We start from the raw sequence: 17,649 nt of genomic DNA on the forward strand, positions 1-17,649 counted from the left end.
GCATGCAGCTCATAGTTCCAGATCAGTTGCCAGACCAGGACCTCACTTGCTGGCCTGCCAATTCTAGTTGTGGTTGTAGTCTGTGGTTTCAAACTCTAACAAGTCACACACAAGATCAAAGCTCCAAAGGCTGCTGCCACAATCAAATAATGCCCTACTATCCTGAGATCCCAACCTCAGAGTATTCTATAGAAATGTTCCAGATGGTTTGGGATATACAAGTATGTGTGTCTCCTTGCAGGTAGTTTTGAGAAGAAATAAAATTCAAAGAAAATTCTTTCCTCAGTATGAAGCTAGTACTTTGAATAAAAACATTGCTTTCTTCTTTTAGTTGAATATGTTTTACTTCAATATATTTAGGCCTAGTACAATGTAGTCAAAAGTAGACCAAAACAGCAAACTCTCGAGCATACAAACCTGAACCATCTGTCAGTTGGCAATCTGATATGGATGAAGTAACCCGGAATTTAACTAACAAGCCAGAGGCTATTACTTGAAACCCTACCAAGTTGTGAAATTGATTTTAGTATGTTGCACATTTCCTTCTTATCTCCCCAACCTATCAAAGAACAGTCGCTTAACTTTAATAACCATGGAAAATGGCTTGCACTTCTGTCAATCTTCTGTGACCCTGAATAACAAAGCAACAACAGCAAAATGAGATTGTTGGTGATACTTGATTTGGTGGCAAGCACTCTTCTTGCTGAGTCACAAAATTGTGACATGCCTGTAAACGGATGGAAAATAACGGAGATTTGCTATGTCGTGACGGTGCTGTGCCCTCGATAAGATATTAAAACAATGCTAACGTACTGCAGACCATGAGTTCTGTGCTGCAATCTGCACGGCCTAACCTCCAAAGAGTCTGCCTTGTAGCAAAGGAAGAGGAAGGAGCAAGCTTTCGTCACTCGAGCATGGTCAAACGTTAGCCGCCCAATCTTGTTAAATGGTACAGTATTTTTTAAAAGGAGTACTCTCTTACACCAGTTTTTTTTATGCTCTTGTGTTGACCTGTTTCCAAAAAGGCAGTGATTTTTTTTCTTTAGAGAGACAGAGTCACAGAAAATAGAAAATTCTGTCAAAGGGTCACTAGTCTCAAAATGTTAACTCAGTTGTTTTCTCTACAGATGTTTCCAAACCTGCTGAGTTTGTCCAACACTGTTTTGGTTTGTGCATCCGCAGATCATTTTTTTTGTTTTTTAATGAATTTCACTTTGCCAGATTAGTAAGGCCTTGGCAAACTTTTCATTGCACCAATCAGTTTGACTTTCATCACCCTAATTCAGTCAGAAATTTCTGGTTGTCTAATTAGGGTCATGCTCAGTTTGAATCTACTTTGTTGTGCATGTGGTACAATAGAATTTCCAATTTAAAGAATTCACTGGCTAAAGATTAATTTATTTCCCCTGCAGATACTCTCATATGGAGAACCCCATTTCCCATGCGAGCAAATGGGCTCAGAAAGCGAAGGAATTGATGTGGTTTGCATGGGTTTCTTACTCTAAACCTACTCCAGATGACTGGAGAGAACTACTTGTCCTCTTTCTGTTATGTTCCAGTATATGTGCAATCACTGGTGGACTGTTGCATAACTGGTTGTTTTCATCTCTGAAATACGGATCATTGGCATCCAATGTAATAACCTGCATATTCACAGGTGCCATGTTACTACTTCTGTTCCTGGTCCACCCTGTACGTTGTGTGTTCACGATGGTGATCCCCACATTAGGCACTAAACAAGGTCGTGATTTGCTCTTCTCCACATGCTTCATGCTTGTTGCCATCAACATAATCCCCAACATGATGGGCAATATCAAGATGATTCTCCAAGTGCTACAGTGTGTCGCTCTGACCTCAACGCAAAGCCTTGTGAACTCGACACACGTTATAAAGCAGATTAAAACATTAATGGATGCAGATGTAGCCACGCTCTTCAAAAAAATCTCTGAGAGCAACGTAGTTACAACTTCAAAAGCAGAATGGCATGTTAATTCAGACATCAATATGTCAGCAATCAAGAACCGTCTACAAGTCATTGGCAATGAAATCCAAGGCAATTTTTCTACAATTCAGACCATATTTGATGAGACAACTTTGAATACCAACAGAGTACTAGCTGGCTTTGTTTTCTTCTATCTGTCTCTAAAATCAGCTTGGTACCTCAAGGGCTATCTGACAGATCTGCAGTTCGACAACGTATATATAACTAGCAGGCTGGCTCAGCTCATGCAGATGGACAAGGCGAAGGTTATCCAACTTTGTCGCACCTCAAGTAAAAAGCTAATCAGATCCACAGGACTGAAGATGTCTTCGGATGAGGCATCCAGATGTGTAAAGCAACTTGTGATTTGTACAGCATTTCTAGCCTTGTCTGCAATTTTCATGACAGCAGATTTCATTGTCTACAACCTGACCTCAAACATCTTGCTTCGGATTGCTGGTCTTCCACCTGTACCGATAACTTTGGAGTTTAAGTTCAATGTAAGTATGACATCTTTTTAGTTCTGTTTTCCTCCCGGAGACAAAATGAAACTTTGGTTGATGTTCATGTCGATAATGCAATTAAAAGATAAATAAATTTAGTGCTGTGATTAATTTCTAGAGAGGTAGAATTGGAAAGCAATGAAGTAATGTCAAACATGACAGACCGTACTTGGGAGATAGGTGTAAACAGTCCTGCACTCTATTCTAAAAATGATATGGATGCAATAGAGAAGGTGAGTTACTGTTGTAGAACAGACACACTATTCCGATTCAGAAAGCGATTTACTAGAATGGCTCAACTACTGTACTAATAATTGATTGTCCGATAAGGAAAGATCAAATAGATGAAAGAATTGGGTGCTGATCTCATTCAAACTAATAAAAGTCTTACCAGAAGTGGGCAGGGTAGTTACAAAAGGATGTTTCCCTTGACTGAGGGTTGTAAAACCAGGGGACACTGCCTCACAATAAAGACCAGGCCATTTAGGACTGAGTTGAGAAGGAATTTCTTAATTCAGATGGTGGTGAATCTTTGAAATTTTCTCCCACAGAGGGCTTCGGTGGCTCAAATTAGGATTGATATATTTCAATACAATAAAATGATCGAAGGATAGTGCAGGGAAAATAGTGTTTCAGTAGAAGATCAGCCATGATCCCACTTTTTAAAATTTATTCTCACATGGGACCTGGGTGTTGCTGGCCGGCCAACACTTATTGCCTGTCCCTAGCTGCCATTCAGAAGGTGGTGGTGAGCTGCCATCTTCAACGACTGCAATCCATGTGCTGTACATCGACTCACAAAGCCCTTCGGGACAGAATTCCAGGAATATGACCCAGAGACGGTGAAGGTTGAGCGATATATTTCCAAGCCAGGATAGTGAGTGACTTGGAGGGGAACTTTCAGGCAGTGGTGTTCCCATGTGTCTGGTGCCCTTATCGTTCTGGTTGGAAGTGGTTGTCGGTTTGGAAAACTGCTGTCTGAGGATCTTTGGTAAATTTCCGCAGTGCATCTTGTAGATAGTACACACTGCTGCTACTGAGTGTCAGTGAGAGAGGGGATGTGGTGCAATCAAGCGGCTGCTTTGTCCTGTTTGGTGTCAAACGTTTTGAGTGTTGTTGGAGCAGCACCCATCCAGGCGAGTGGGGAGTATTCCATCACACTGCTGACTTGTGCCTTGTAGATGGTGGACAGGCTTTGGGGAGTGAGGAGGCCAGTTAATCGTTGCAGTATACGTAGCCTCCGATCTGCTCTGGTAGCCATTACGTTTTATGTCATCGATTCATTGAGATGTACAGCCTGGAAAGACTCTTCAGTTTAATTTGTCCATGCTGACCAGATAATCTAAATTGATCTAATCCTATTTGCCAGCATTTGGCCCACATCCCTCTAAGCCCTTCCTATTTGTATAGCAATCCAGATGCCTTTTAAATGTTATAATTGTACCAGCCTTCACCACTTCCTCTGCCAGCTCATTCCATACACTCACCAACTTCTGCATGAAAAATTTGCCCTTTAGGTCCCTTTTAAATCTTTCTCCTGTCACCTTAAACCTATGCCATCTAGTTCTGGACTCCCCCTGGCGAAACCAGTTGAGTTTCTGGTCAATGGTAACATGTAGGAAGTCGATAGTGAAGACTTCAGCGATGAATGTCAATGTGCAATGATTAGATTGACTCTTATGCGAGATGGTCATTGCCTGGCATTTGTGTGGAGTGAGTGTTGTTTTCCACTTGTCCGTGTAAGCCTGGATATTGTCCGTAACGCATGGACTGCTTCAATATCTGAGGAGTTACGAACAGTGCTGAATATTGTCCCATCAACAGCAAATATCCCCATTTCGAACATTATGATGGAGGGAAGGTCATTAATGAAGCAGCTGTAGATAGCTGGGCCTAGCACACGACTCTGAGGAACTCCTGCAGAGATGCCCTGGAGCTGAGATGTCTGACCTTCAACATCCACAACCATCGACTGACAAGTGATTCATTTCAAAACTTGATCGCTATTTCTCCCCAACCCTTGCTTAAACAGGCTGCTCAATAGCAAAAACAGGGAGTATATAGCCAGACTCCTAATTATTGTCATATATACTTCATATGAGTTGTTTAAAGTATGAAAATTCAAGGACTCAAAAGTTATATCCTTAGACTGCCGAATATCCATGTAACTGTAAAGGGTAGCCACAGGCATGATGGAATGAATGGCCTCATTCTATGATTCAATGAGCTGGGAGTGAGTGACAGTTGTAATGTATCCAAGAGATGCAGATGGTTTACCAGGTGTATTGTGGCTAGCTGGGAAATATTTACAATTTAATCAAAGGTCCAAATGATGTACACAAAAACAGAAATTTCTTGGGGTGCAGGCATAAAGGGTAATTCAAAGTCAACACACACTTTTTCCAGGAACCCCAACCCAGTCAAATTTGTACCTCAGGCTTCAGCTACTGGTCTGGGCAAGCTGGAGATCGAATTGCGCGTTTGCAATTGGTTTGGTCTTCTTCATGAACACATTTCAAGTTATTTGCTTCACTAGCAATGGTCTCAGTTGAGTGTGGGGCTGTTGTGGGGTTGGGATTGAGGCTGGTTGCGGAAGCTATGCTGGTCATGGTTCACATGATCAATCATCTTCCTTCTTGGTGCAAGTGACTAATGCTCATCTCTTCTGGGGCAGCATGCACCTGGGGTGGAGAACCAAGCAGATCACTGCCAATGTCAGATCCATTCCGAGGTTCTCCAACTTTTTCACGGGTTTCACAACAAGAACTACGTGGAACAATCCCTCTTCCGTACCTACACCGGCTTTAAACCCCACCTCTTCCTCCACTACATTGATGACTGTATCGGCGCCGCCTCGTGCTCCCACGAGGAGCTCGAACAGTTCATACACTTCACTAACACCTTCCACCCCAACCTTAAGTTTACCTGGACCATCTCTAACACCTCTCTCCCCTTCCTGGACCTCTCTGTCTCCATATCGGGCAACCACCTAGAAACCGATATTCATTTCAAGCCCACCGACTCCCACAGCTACCTAGAATACTCCTCCTCCCACCCACCTTCCTGCAAAAATGCTATCCCCTATTCCCAATTCCTTCGCCTCCGCCGCATCTGCTCCCAGGATGAGGCATTCCACTCCCGTACATCTCAGTTGTCCTCGTTTTTCAAGGACCCTAACTTCCCCTCCTCGGTGGTCGAGAACACCCTCAACCGTGTCTCCCACATCTCCCGCACCTCATCCCTCACACCCCGTCCACGCAATAAAAACCAAAAAAGAATCCTCCTCGTCCTCACGTACCACCCCACCAACCTCCGGATCCAACGCATCATCCTCCGACACTTCCGCCATCTGCAATCTTTCCCTCCCCACCTTTATCTGCTTTCCGGAGGGACAACTCTCTCCGTGACTCCCTTGTCCGCTCCACACTCCCCTCCAGCCACCACACCCGGCACTTTTCCCTGCAACCGCAGGAAGTGCTACACCTGCCCCCACACCTCCTCCCTCACCCCCATCCCAGGCCCCAAGAAGACTTTCCACATCAAGCAGATGTTCACCTGCACATCTGCCAATGTGGTATACTGCATCCGCTGTACCCGGTGTGGCTTCCTCTACATCGGGGAAACCAAGCGGAGACTCGGGGACCGCTTTGCAGAACACCTACGCTCGGTTCGCAATAAACAACTGCACCTCCCAGTCGCAAACCATTTCAACTCCCCCTCCCATTCCTCAGACGACATGTCCATCCTGGGCCTCCTGCAGTGCCACAACGATGCCACCCGAAGGTTGCAGGAACAGCAACTCATATTCCGCTTGGGAACCCTGCAGCCCAATGGTATCAATGTGGATTTCACAAGTTTCAAAATCTCCCCTCCCCCCACCACATCCCAAAACCAGTCCAGCTCGTCCCTGCCTCCCTAACCTGTTCTTCCTCCCACCTATCCCCTCCTCCCACCTCAAGCCGCACCTCCATCTCCTACCGACCAACCTCATCCCGCCCCCTTGACCTGTCCGTCCTCCCTGGACTGACCTATCCCCTTCCTAACTCCCTACCTACACTCACCTTTACTGGCTCCATCCCCGCCTCTTCGACCTGTTTGTTTCCTCTCCACCTATCCTCTCCTCTATCCCTCTTCTATCCGCCTCCCACTCTCTCCCTATTTATTTCAAAACCCCCTTCCCCTCCCCCTTTTCTGATGAAGGGTCTAGGCCCGAAACGTCAGCCTCTCTGCTCCTATGATGCTGCTTGGCCTGCTGTGTTCATCCAGCCCTGCACCTTGTTGTCTCGGATTCTCCAGCATCTGCAGTTCCTACTATCTCTGAGTCTCTTCCTTCCAGATTAAAGTCCGTTACAGCTACTTTTAGGTTGTATGGCTCAGCACTAAGTAACATGAAACATGTTTAGGAGATAGTAGGAACTGCAGATGCTGGAGAATCTGAGATTACAAGGTGTAGCGCTGGATGAACACAGCACGCCAAGCAGCATCAGAGGAGCAGGAAAGCTGACGTTTTGGGTCTAGACCCTTCTTTCTGTTTAGCTGTCAGGCATTTATCAGGCATATGTGGAAAATCTGGTCTATGTTTTTACCAAATAGGTTGATATCAAAAATATTTTTGAAATCAGGATGATGCACATACATTCAAGGAAGCTAGACTGTCCACAATATATGATATCCAAATTAAGTCTGCAGAGTGGGGATTTACAGAATTACAGTTAAAACCCAAAAATAATTACTTCTTCTCTCGAATCGGAGAATCCCTACTGCGTGGAAGCAGGCCATTCAGCCCATCAAGTCTAAACTGACCCTCCGAAGAGCATCCCACCCAGACCTAATCCATCCCTGTAACCCAATGTTTCCTGTGGCTAATCCACCTAGTCTGCATATCCCTGGACACAATGGGTAATTTAGTATGGTCAATCCACCTAACCTGCACATCTTTGGACTGTGGGAGGAAACCAGATCACCTAGAGGAATATCCACACAGACACAAGGAGAATGTGCAAACTCCACACAGACAGTCGCCCAAGGCTGTAACGGAACTGGCAGTGTGAGGTAGCAATGCTAACCACTGAGCCACTGTGCTGCCATTATAAAGATGTGATTTTAATACCACAGTTGATTGTAATTGTCAACACATTAGTAGCTTGGAATAAAGATGGCTTTAAAATTTTCTTTGTATTCTTTAGTTTTCTGTGCGTGCAATGTTCACATTTATGTCAGAATTTTAAATATGAATTGGTCTTTTTCAGGTAAAGATGGTGATTTTTAATGATAAGTTCTTCATCAACAATCTATTAAAACCGGCTTCCAAGTCTCTAATAAGCCAAACGGCAAAATTCAATTGGGATTTCACCTTTGTTTCTGATGCTTGCATGTTGCAGCCATCTCCCCCTAACATCAAGGTCATCTGTTTTGTCTGCCTGCTCTACACCATTGCTTATGTAACAGTGTTTTTGGAAGCCTATGCTTTGCGTGTACGAAGAAAAATTTCAGCAGCCTTCTTTGAGCATCGAGAAATTGAAAGGATCAACTATCTGCACCAAAAAATTCTGACAGACTCAGAACATCAATTTGAAAACAAAACCGCTGTCTTTACTGTGTCGGAACAATGCAATGTGACCTTTAAATAGTAATGCAAAATATGACTGCAGCCTATTGGCTGGCTTACATCTTGAAATATACATTAAAAAATCAGAGGAGTAAAAATTAAATTTAAAAATTCAGTGTGAAAATTGATACTGCTCTCAGGTTAATGGTATGTCACTTTCAGAACCAACACCCTTTGGTATTTCGCTGGGTTGAAACACTGTTAATTGTAGTATACTGCAGAGCATGGCACATAATTGTCATGGAAGGATCATGCACATTATACAGTCTGACTTGGTGGTATTCACAGCATTAAATTATGCATAGAGCATGGAAGTGCTGTCACAAAATTATTTTAATTACACCAGGTGGCATCCCCAAAAGCAGCCAATAAACTTACCACAAATTCACCTTTCAAGCGTGCAAACAAAATATTCAGTTCAACTTGACAAAAGATTCCTTTTTCATTCCACAACATTCACTACTGACTGGACTGACCACCTGAAGAATCATGGGATTTCTGGAAAGTCCCAGAAATGGCCCCATAGCACCAAAATTTAGTTCCCCTTTCTAATAATCTACAAGAATCCCACATCCCATCAAAGGGGACATCCCATCAGGGTCTCAAAATAAGCAGTTAACAAGAGAGCTCATTGAGCTTGCTCCTTACAGCCAGACATTGATAATATGATGTCCCAAATTTATTTAACCTCCACAGTTAGACAACTGTAGAATTCCCATGAGTCTCTCCTCTGATTCCGAAAGGCAACTGAGAGTAGCCTGCAATATGTAACAATAAAATAATTACAACCAACATTATTCAATGCTGAACTACTATGGGTTTATGATTCATTGCTTCACTGGTACCATGCTTTTTATTTTTATGAGCGCTAAATTATTTTAATGTGTGTCACATGTTCAAAGTTCAAAGAAAATTCAGCAAATGCCACAACTGTTTTCTGTGCCATTGTCTTTAGATTATATAAAGTCTGAAACAACAACACAAAACCTAAAGCTGGCTGATAAAAAGAATTAGACAATATTCTGGTATTAAATGCTCGGTCATAGACAAGTGTGAGGTTATCCATTTTGGATTGATCAGGGTACTTCCTTAATGGTATGAATTTATATACAGTGGATGTCCAAAGAGACCTGGGGCTCTGGGTGCATACATCTTTAAAATGCCACAAACAGGTGCAGAAAATAATCAAGAAGACTAATGGAATGCTTGCCTTTATATCCAGAGGAGAAGGATGCAGAAATTATGCTGCCATTATACAAAAGCCTGTTTAGACCCCCTGTGGAATATCGTGAGCAGATCTGGGCATCATAGCTTAGGAAGGATATACTGGCCTTGGAGGGAAGGCCATGTCGGTTTACAAGTACGGTAACTGGATTTCAGGGTTATTTTATGAAGAGAGATTTCACAAATCAGGCCTGAATTTATTTTTCCACACAATTTAGAAGGTTAAGGGGTGATCTATATAGAATCCCTACAATGTAGAAACAGGCCCTTCGGCCCAACAAGTCCACACCAACCCGTGGTGGATCCCACCCAGACCCATCCCCTATAACCCCCAAATCTACATATCCCTGAACACTATGGGCAATTGAGCCCAGCCAATCCACCTAACCTGCACGTCTTTGGACTGTGGGAGGAAACCAGAGCAAACCCACGCAGACACTGGGAGAATGTGCAAACTCCACGCAGACAGTCACCCAAGGGTGGAATCGAACCCGGGTCCCTGGTGCTGTGAGGCAGCAGTGCTAACCACTGAGCCACGGTGCCGCCATAATATCTGATTGACGTCTTCACAATATTAGCAGGAATATCTGGGTAGATAAAGATAAGCTGGTTAGGGATTCTAGAACTAGGGAGCATAGTTTAAAAATTAGGGCTAGACCTTTCAGGACAGATGTTAGGAAGCACTTCCCCACACAAACGGTGGTAGAGGTTTAGAACTCTCTTCCACAAATGGCAGTGGGTGCTGGATGCAGCTGTTAATTTTAAATCTGAGATAGCTTTTTCTCATTAGCAAAGGTATTAAGGATATGGGCCAAAGGCAGGTATATGGAGTTAAGCCACAGATCAGCTAAGATCTCATTGAATGGTGGAACAGGCTCAAAGGGCTGAATGGTCTATTCCTGTTCTTATATTTCTGTACTCAGTATAAATGATAAAAGTTCTGTCCTGCTTACTTGTCGCAAGAAGCCCTATGTTGTATGTGTCTTTTTTATTACTCATAAGTAGTTTGGAACTTACTGCAGAAAATTAGCATTTTTTGAATACTACTTGCTGGAAAGCTGTGTGTGTGCGTGCATATGTGAGTGTCTGTGTCTGTGTGTCCGTGTGTGTCTCTGTGTGTATGTGTGTGTGTATGTGTGTGCGCGTGTGCACGTGCGTGTGTGTGTGTGCATGCGTGAGCGTGTCAGTGTGTGTGTGTGTGTGTGTGTGAAAACAATACTATCTCAGTTATAGAACAGCAATTGAGTTTTCCAAATGAACTTTTTCAATAAAAATTAGTTGTAAAGTGTATTAGAGATTTATTTCTGTCTCATTATTGTATTATATCTGTTCATAGCATCTGCCACTGTTGTTTAGGAAATACTTAGTTGTGTTATGTAAATAATGACGATTACCACTCTTTCTGTAAAAGCAGATACGATACAGTAGTAGTCAAATTATTTGACTAATAATCACAGAGAAAGAGACTTTAAACCCCTCCATGCCAGTTCAGCACGTCTTCATGGACTGGAAAGAGAGATAGACTGGAATCGTCAATTCCCATTTTCCTTCTGTTGGTAGTTTAATGTTGATAAAAGGTTGCTGTGTGTTCCCAAAACCTTGTTGGCGTGTGATCAATTTAAAAGTCACCATTCGCAGATTTTCAAGGATTTACGCAAGGACTATTAATTATTCACACCAGAAAGGTTACGCTACATTCATTACAAACATACACCCAGGAAACATACAAATTAAAGAAGCTATTGTATTTCTACAAGTATAAAAACCAGAGTAGTCAGCAGCTGAACTGTGTTTCAGAGTCCAGTGAAGGAGGGAACATTTTCCACATTGGACAGCTACATTCAGATGGTGAAATAACTGCACAGAGGCTGGTATCGTGACGTCAAATCACTCTATATTTACACGTGCGCAGTACAGTGGCTGTGACCAGTCAGCTCGGAGTCAGTCCCTGAAGTGAGGAGACTCTGAATCCCCTGTTTATATCCGCCAGCCAGAACTCCCTGATCGGCCCAGGTTAACAACCCCAATGAGGGATCTCATAGTCAATAAGATCCACCTGGTTCCAATCGCTACAGATGGGTAGCTCAGATCTGAATGAACTCCTTCGAAGTAAAGCCTGTTCAGCTGGCTGTGTAAAACAGTCCAGGTAGCTGTTAAACGAGATCCAATTTCATTCAGGTTTACTTGGAGCAATTCAGAAACAAGCTGAAGGAGACTATTAAAAGACAAAGCTGTGTGATTCTTGAAAGGCAAGATGGCACAGAAGTTCCCTCCTTCACTGCTGCTGCGGTGTTGTTAGTGGTTCTCAGAAGACTGCCCAGGTCTCTCTCAGTTTTTGGGATAAAACTATTTTAGGATCATAAAACATTTTGATCACTTGATCTATTTAAGCGGGTACCCAACCTATTAAAATCCTATCCAGAACTTTCCAGAAAACTTGCTGCTAAAGTTGAAGAAGTCAGGTGACCCCCTTGGCAGCCATTTTAACAGTTCAATACTTCATCCTTTTTAAAAAGGAATATAGTTTCATTTTGAAGTTTTATATTATATGTACACACACACACATATATATATATACATATATATAAAAATACATATAACAACCTATTCTGAAATCCCTTGGATCCTATAGCATCCAAAGGATAACAATTTTTTTATCTTTCAAATATCCTCTGTGGATCAGTTTTTTAAAAATGATTATCCAACAGTTTTCTGAACATTTCTGGTATCAACTTTTAATTTTCAGATTTTGAACTGAATTCAAATTGTCATGCCAGTACAGGTATGAAGGTATTTTATTCTATTTAATATATATATTGAAATACCTTTATATTTAATATATATTGAAATACCTTCATACCTGCAATGACAATGACAGTATGAATTCATGTGAAAGTCTGTAAATTAAAAGTCGATATCAGTAGAGTCCACAAAGCTGTTGGATAATCATTAAAAAAAACTGATCCACAGAGGATATTTGAAAGGTAAAAAAAATTGAATGCTATGGGATACAAGGGATTTGGGAATAGGTTCAGGAAGTATTGAGACATTGAATTAGACAAGATTCTACTGAGTTGTAAAGGAAGCTTGGGAGATAGTATGAGTCTAATCTGCCTCTATTTATTATGTGATTACATAGGCTATTCTATCTTTGATTCTGATTCCACATCAATGTGGTTAGCCTCAGACAGAATCATACAGCATGCAAATCAGACCCTTCAGAACAATTCCTTCACACCAATCAAACATCCCAATCTGCCCTAGTCCCATTTGCCAGCATTTGGTCCATATCCCTCTAAGCACTTCCTATTCATATCCCCATCTAGATGCCTTTTAAATGTTGCAATTATACCCACCCCTCCACCACTTCCTCTGGCAGCTCATTCTTACACGCATCACCTTCTATGTGAAAAAGTTTCCCCTTAGGTCCTGCATAAGTCTTCCCCTTCTCACCTAAAACCTATGTACTCAGGTTTTGGACTCCCCCATCCTAGGAAAGAGAATTTGGCTATTTACCCTATCCATGCCCCTCATGATTTTATAAACTTCTATAAGGTCACCCCTCAGCCTCTAACGGTCCAGGGAAAAAAGTCCCAGCTTATTCAGCCTCTCCCTGTAGCTCAAACCCTCCATCCCTGGCAACATCCTTGTAAATCTTTTCCGTACCCTCTCAAGTTTAACAACATCCTGAAGAAGGACATCCACAATTGTACACAATATTCTACAAGTGGCTTCACCAATGTCCTGTATAGCTGCAACATGACCTCCCAACTCCTGTACTCAATATTCTGACCAATGAAGGCAAGCATACCAAATACCTTCTTTCCCACCCTGTCTACCTGCGACTCCACTTACAGGGAAATGTGCATCTGCATCCCTACATCTTTTTATTCGCCAATACTCCTCAGGGCCTTACCTTTAACTGTATAAGTCCTGCCCAGATTTGCCTTACCTAAATGCAAAACTTCATATTTATCCAAATTAAGCTCCATTCTGCCACTCCTCAGCCCATTTGCCGATCTGATCAAGGTCCCATTTTACTTTGAGATAATCTTCTTCACTGTCCACGACACCACCTATTTTGATGTCATTTGCAAACTTACTAACTATGCCTCCTATATTCACTTCCAAATCAATTAAATAAATGGCTAAAAGCAGTGGACCCAGCCCCAATCCTTGTGGCACACCGCTGGTCACAGGCCTCCAGTCCGAAAAGCAACCCTCTACCTCCACCCTCTATCTCCTACCTTCAAGTCAATTTTGTATCTGATTGGCTAGGTCCCCCAGGATCCCAGGTGATCTAACCTTACCAACCAGTCGACCATGCGGAACCTTGTCAAATACTTCGCTGATATCCATATGGACAATGTCCACCACTTTGCCTCCATCAGTCTTCTTTTTCACCTCAACCATGGTCCAGGCTCTGACTGACTTCGACAGACAGCTCTTCGTACTATCTGACTGGATCCCTGACTGATCTCTGTGCAGCTCCCCAAATGACTTACTGCAGCTCTCGACTGGGAGTACCATGGAGTGCTCTATTGACTGACACCAGGGATATTGATTGAGCATAATTTACAGACTGGGATCTGACAGCAACTTTGATGAGGTGGGCCCAGCAACGAGAGATGTGACTCTGATGGTGGATCCGGAGCAGGCAGGGGCGAGCCGATGGCATGGAATATTGGGCCAGCAAGCAAAATGGCACCTGAAGATCGGCAACTTTGACCCTAGTTGTGCCCGGTGTAGACAGGGATGCTGCAGGGATGGTGACGCAGGCATCATTGATGGTAATGAACTGGCTCAGGACTGATAGACTCTCTTCGAGTTTTATTTTGTTTCCCCTTATTCTTAAATTATTCACAATGGTGCTGTACTGTGATGACAAATGAAAGATTTTCACAGCATTTTATTGTATTCTTAATTTAAAATACACATGACAATAAAATCAAAATCAAAATATGTTTATACTGGACATGCAGGACTAACCATGACACACTTCCTGGACTTTACAGAAGTGGACCCCCTGATCCTGTCCACCACAAGTGACCTACTGATGTCTCCAAGCCCCTGCACTGATAACAGACATTGCTCTTGACTTATTATGCTGGACCAGCCTGACTGAAAGATGTCTCCCTAGACCTGACTGAGGATTATTCCCCTTAGACTATGAAATATGACCACTTGGTTAAAGCACCTGTTTTTGCCACATGCTGGCACATGGTGCAGATTGGCATAGCATGGTACCGTACAGAAATTTGTCCACCCCTCTTGACCAATAACTGCTAACAGCCATGACAAGCTGCCTGGCATTATACCTACACTGAAAGGCAAAACAAGACAGAGGTCATGTGAAAGTTTATGCTCTGGCTGAGAGAGAGAAGCACTAAAAGGCAAGGCAAGGCAGGGATGCTATAAGCATCCAAGCAGGAGCAAAGTCAGCAAGTGTTAAGAGAGTGAGTGAGATGCACCCTGGTTAGATCCCTAAGATGGGTATTTGTTCCCGTACATAGAGTGTCCAGGCAGCAGCATTCTGTCAGTCCACGCTAAAGTGCAGCACTGAACTGCAAAACCGTACATTAAGTAGATTGGAGATGTACCATGAGGATGCGCCGAGGCTGGTAGGTGCCCAATGCCAATGTATGTGAATGGAGATGAATGCCAGCACCGTGGAGCATATCCTGAGATTTTTGTGACTGATTTCCATGATGGAAGGTCACGGGAGCAACCCGTGAGCTGGAATTGCCAGCTATCTCTTCTGAGTTTCATGCTGGGAATATTTTTTGCCATCTAGCGTCTATCCAATGGGTGGGAGAATGAGGCAAGATTAACTAATAATGCCACGTTAATCCATGCAAATGGTGTAAATAGGCCTCGCACTGCTAACTAACGAGATCCTCATCTCACCGTTAAACATACAGTTGGAGAATTGGACATTTTGCCCTCGACATTGAGAATCTCATTATTGACAATCTCATCCGAATATTGTTCAGAGACTGAGAAGATTCCACCTATTATTTTGAAACAGACACCACAAGTTAATTTCTGTAATCTGATGTAATCTACCATTTGCATTTCCTTCTGTTTGGTCTTACTTGTTAATAAACCCAATGCACAATTTTAACCCAGGATGTACAGTTGTGAAATGTTATTTATCTGATTGCAGTTTAAAGTGGAAGATGTCAGCATTGGTAATCTATAGTTGTAAGTATGTATCCCATCAGGGTGAGGGCGAAATGTTTGCACTGATGTATGCTATCCCAAATCAATTTGGGTAAAAAGATCACGTTTTGCTTCAGAAAACAGGTGTCTTCACACTAGGCCTGCAATTGCCTTAAATTTAGAAGGTTGAGAGGGGATCTATATAAAGTGTTAGAAATGAGGAAAACGTTTCCAATGCAGATCAAATTCAAACAGTAAGAGTGGGAGAAATTCCTGCTCAGCTTTGTAATGGAAAGTAAATTGGAGATTCTACCATCACTATCCATAGCTCCAGCCTACACATACTTTCACAATTGGGATTGATGGAATTTTGTTCTATTAGGGCATAAAGGGAGAAATGTAGAAACAAAAGAGTGGATGAATAAAGTTATGGCACTGATCAGCTATGATCTAGTAGAACACGGGTGGCCAAATTTTCTGAACCTGGGAAAGGTTAAGTCATGACCTTTTGGTTAAAGTACCTCAGTGTTTGCCACAGGCTGGCACATGGTACAGGTGTCAGATTGGCATTGGACACATACCATCCTCACGGTACATCTCCAATCCACTTAAAAAAACAGTTTTGCAGCTCAGTGTTTGACAAACTCTGGATGTTTGAGAGACTCAAGAAACTGACAATCTTTACAGACACATTTTTATGAGTATTGGTCATGCTTTTTAGGCACGCCCTCCTCACTGCTTCAACTCATATGTTCTCTAGACAGTCAGCCCTCAGGTCCTCATTCATGCCCTTGTATCCATCCCACCCACTCACTCATGCCCTCCCACCCATCTTCCTCATTCAGTCACACACGCCCTTCCTTCCCACTGAGTCGTACTTACTGAGCTCCTCCTCCTCCTCCAACCTCCCTGTTATGTGCATTTCTGCATTGTGCCCTCATGTGGGAATTGAGAGAAGCTGCTGTCAGGGCCCAAACCCAACCACCACCAGGGCACGACCCAATTCTTCAGAATGGCCCAGGTTAATGTCCCTACTTTAATAACCATTACAGTTCAATTATCTGTAGGTCCTCACTTCCTCCATAGAAAATAACATGAGTAAATTGCAAGCTGCAATTTGGACTGATGCAATGGAGAGGCATCGTCTCCCAGGATGACCACCAGAGCAAGCCACAATACCAGACCCTGGCAGTCTGCTGCCAGGGGAATAAGAGTAGCCTCCATGGTCCAGAGGGACAGCCAGCAGTGCCACAAGAAGATCAATGATCTTTTCTGCTTGGCCAAGGAAAATACCACACACTTCCTTCGACAACCTCACACTCTCTCTATCTCTGCTACTCCAAACACACGTCCCACTAAGGCTTATAAGAACATAACATAAGAACATAAGAACTAGGAGCAGGAGTAGGCCATCTGGCCCCTCGAGCCTGCCTCGCCATTTAAGAAGATCATGGCTGATCTTTTTGAGACTCAGCTCCACTTACCCGCCCACTCACCATAGCCCTTATTTCCTTTAATGTTCAAAAATTTATCTAGCCTTGCCTGAAACACATTCAGCGAGGTAGCTTCAACCGCCTCACTGGGCAGGGAATTCCACAGATTCACAACCCTTTGGGTGAAGAAGTTCCTCCTGACCTCAGTCCTACATCTGCTTTCCTTTATTTTGAGGCTATACCCCCTAGTCCTAGTTTCACCTGCTAGTAGAAACAACCTCCCTGCCTCCACCCTATCTATTCCCGTCATAATCTTATATGTTTCTATAAGATCTCCCCTCATTCTTCTGAATTCCAATGAGTATAATCCCAGCCTACTCAGTCTCTCCTCATAATCCAACCCTCTCAACTCTGGAATCAACCAAGTGAATCTCCTCTGCACCCCCTCCAGTGCTAGTATATCCCTTCTCAAATAAGGTTACCAAAGCTGCACACAGTACTCCAGGTGTGGCCTCACCAGGACCCTACACAGCTGCAGCATAGCCTCCATGTTTTTAAACTCCATCCCTCTAGCAATGACAGACAAAATTCCATTTGCCTTTTTAATTACCTGCTGCACCTGCAATCCTATTTTTAGCGATTCATGCACAAGGACACCCAAGTCCCCCTGCACAGCAACGTGCTGCAATTTTTTACCATTTAAAACATAGTCCATTTTGCTGTTATTCCTACCAAAAT

At 43.1% G+C, this 17,649-nt stretch overlaps 2 protein-coding genes across 2 annotated transcripts in view; one reads left to right on the plus strand and one right to left on the minus strand.

Moving 5' to 3' along the window:
- Positions 1–1,422: 1,422 nt before the first annotated feature.
- LOC109918943 (osteoclast stimulatory transmembrane protein) lies at positions 1,423–8,114 on the plus strand. Its single transcript, XM_048608536.1, has 2 exons — positions 1,423–2,481; positions 7,734–8,114. The coding sequence occupies exons 1-2, from the start codon at positions 1,423–1,425 to the stop codon at positions 8,112–8,114; spliced, it is 1,440 nt and encodes a 479-aa protein (XP_048464493.1).
- Positions 8,115–8,775: 661 nt separating this feature from the next.
- The window catches only part of LOC109938364 (solute carrier family 13 member 3), a 46,939-nt gene continuing 38,065 nt past the window's right edge, over positions 8,776–17,649 (minus strand). Inside the window, exon 8 of the mRNA XM_048608537.1 lies at positions 8,776–8,850. Within this exon, the coding sequence (XP_048464494.1) occupies positions 8,776–8,850 (75 nt within the window). The remainder of the gene's footprint in view (positions 8,851–17,649) is intronic.

This window comes from Rhincodon typus, chromosome 19 (assembly GCF_021869965.1).
Source record: "Rhincodon typus isolate 14 chromosome 19, sRhiTyp1.1, whole genome shotgun sequence".
Classification (NCBI taxonomy): Eukaryota; Metazoa; Chordata; class Chondrichthyes; order Orectolobiformes; family Rhincodontidae; genus Rhincodon; species Rhincodon typus.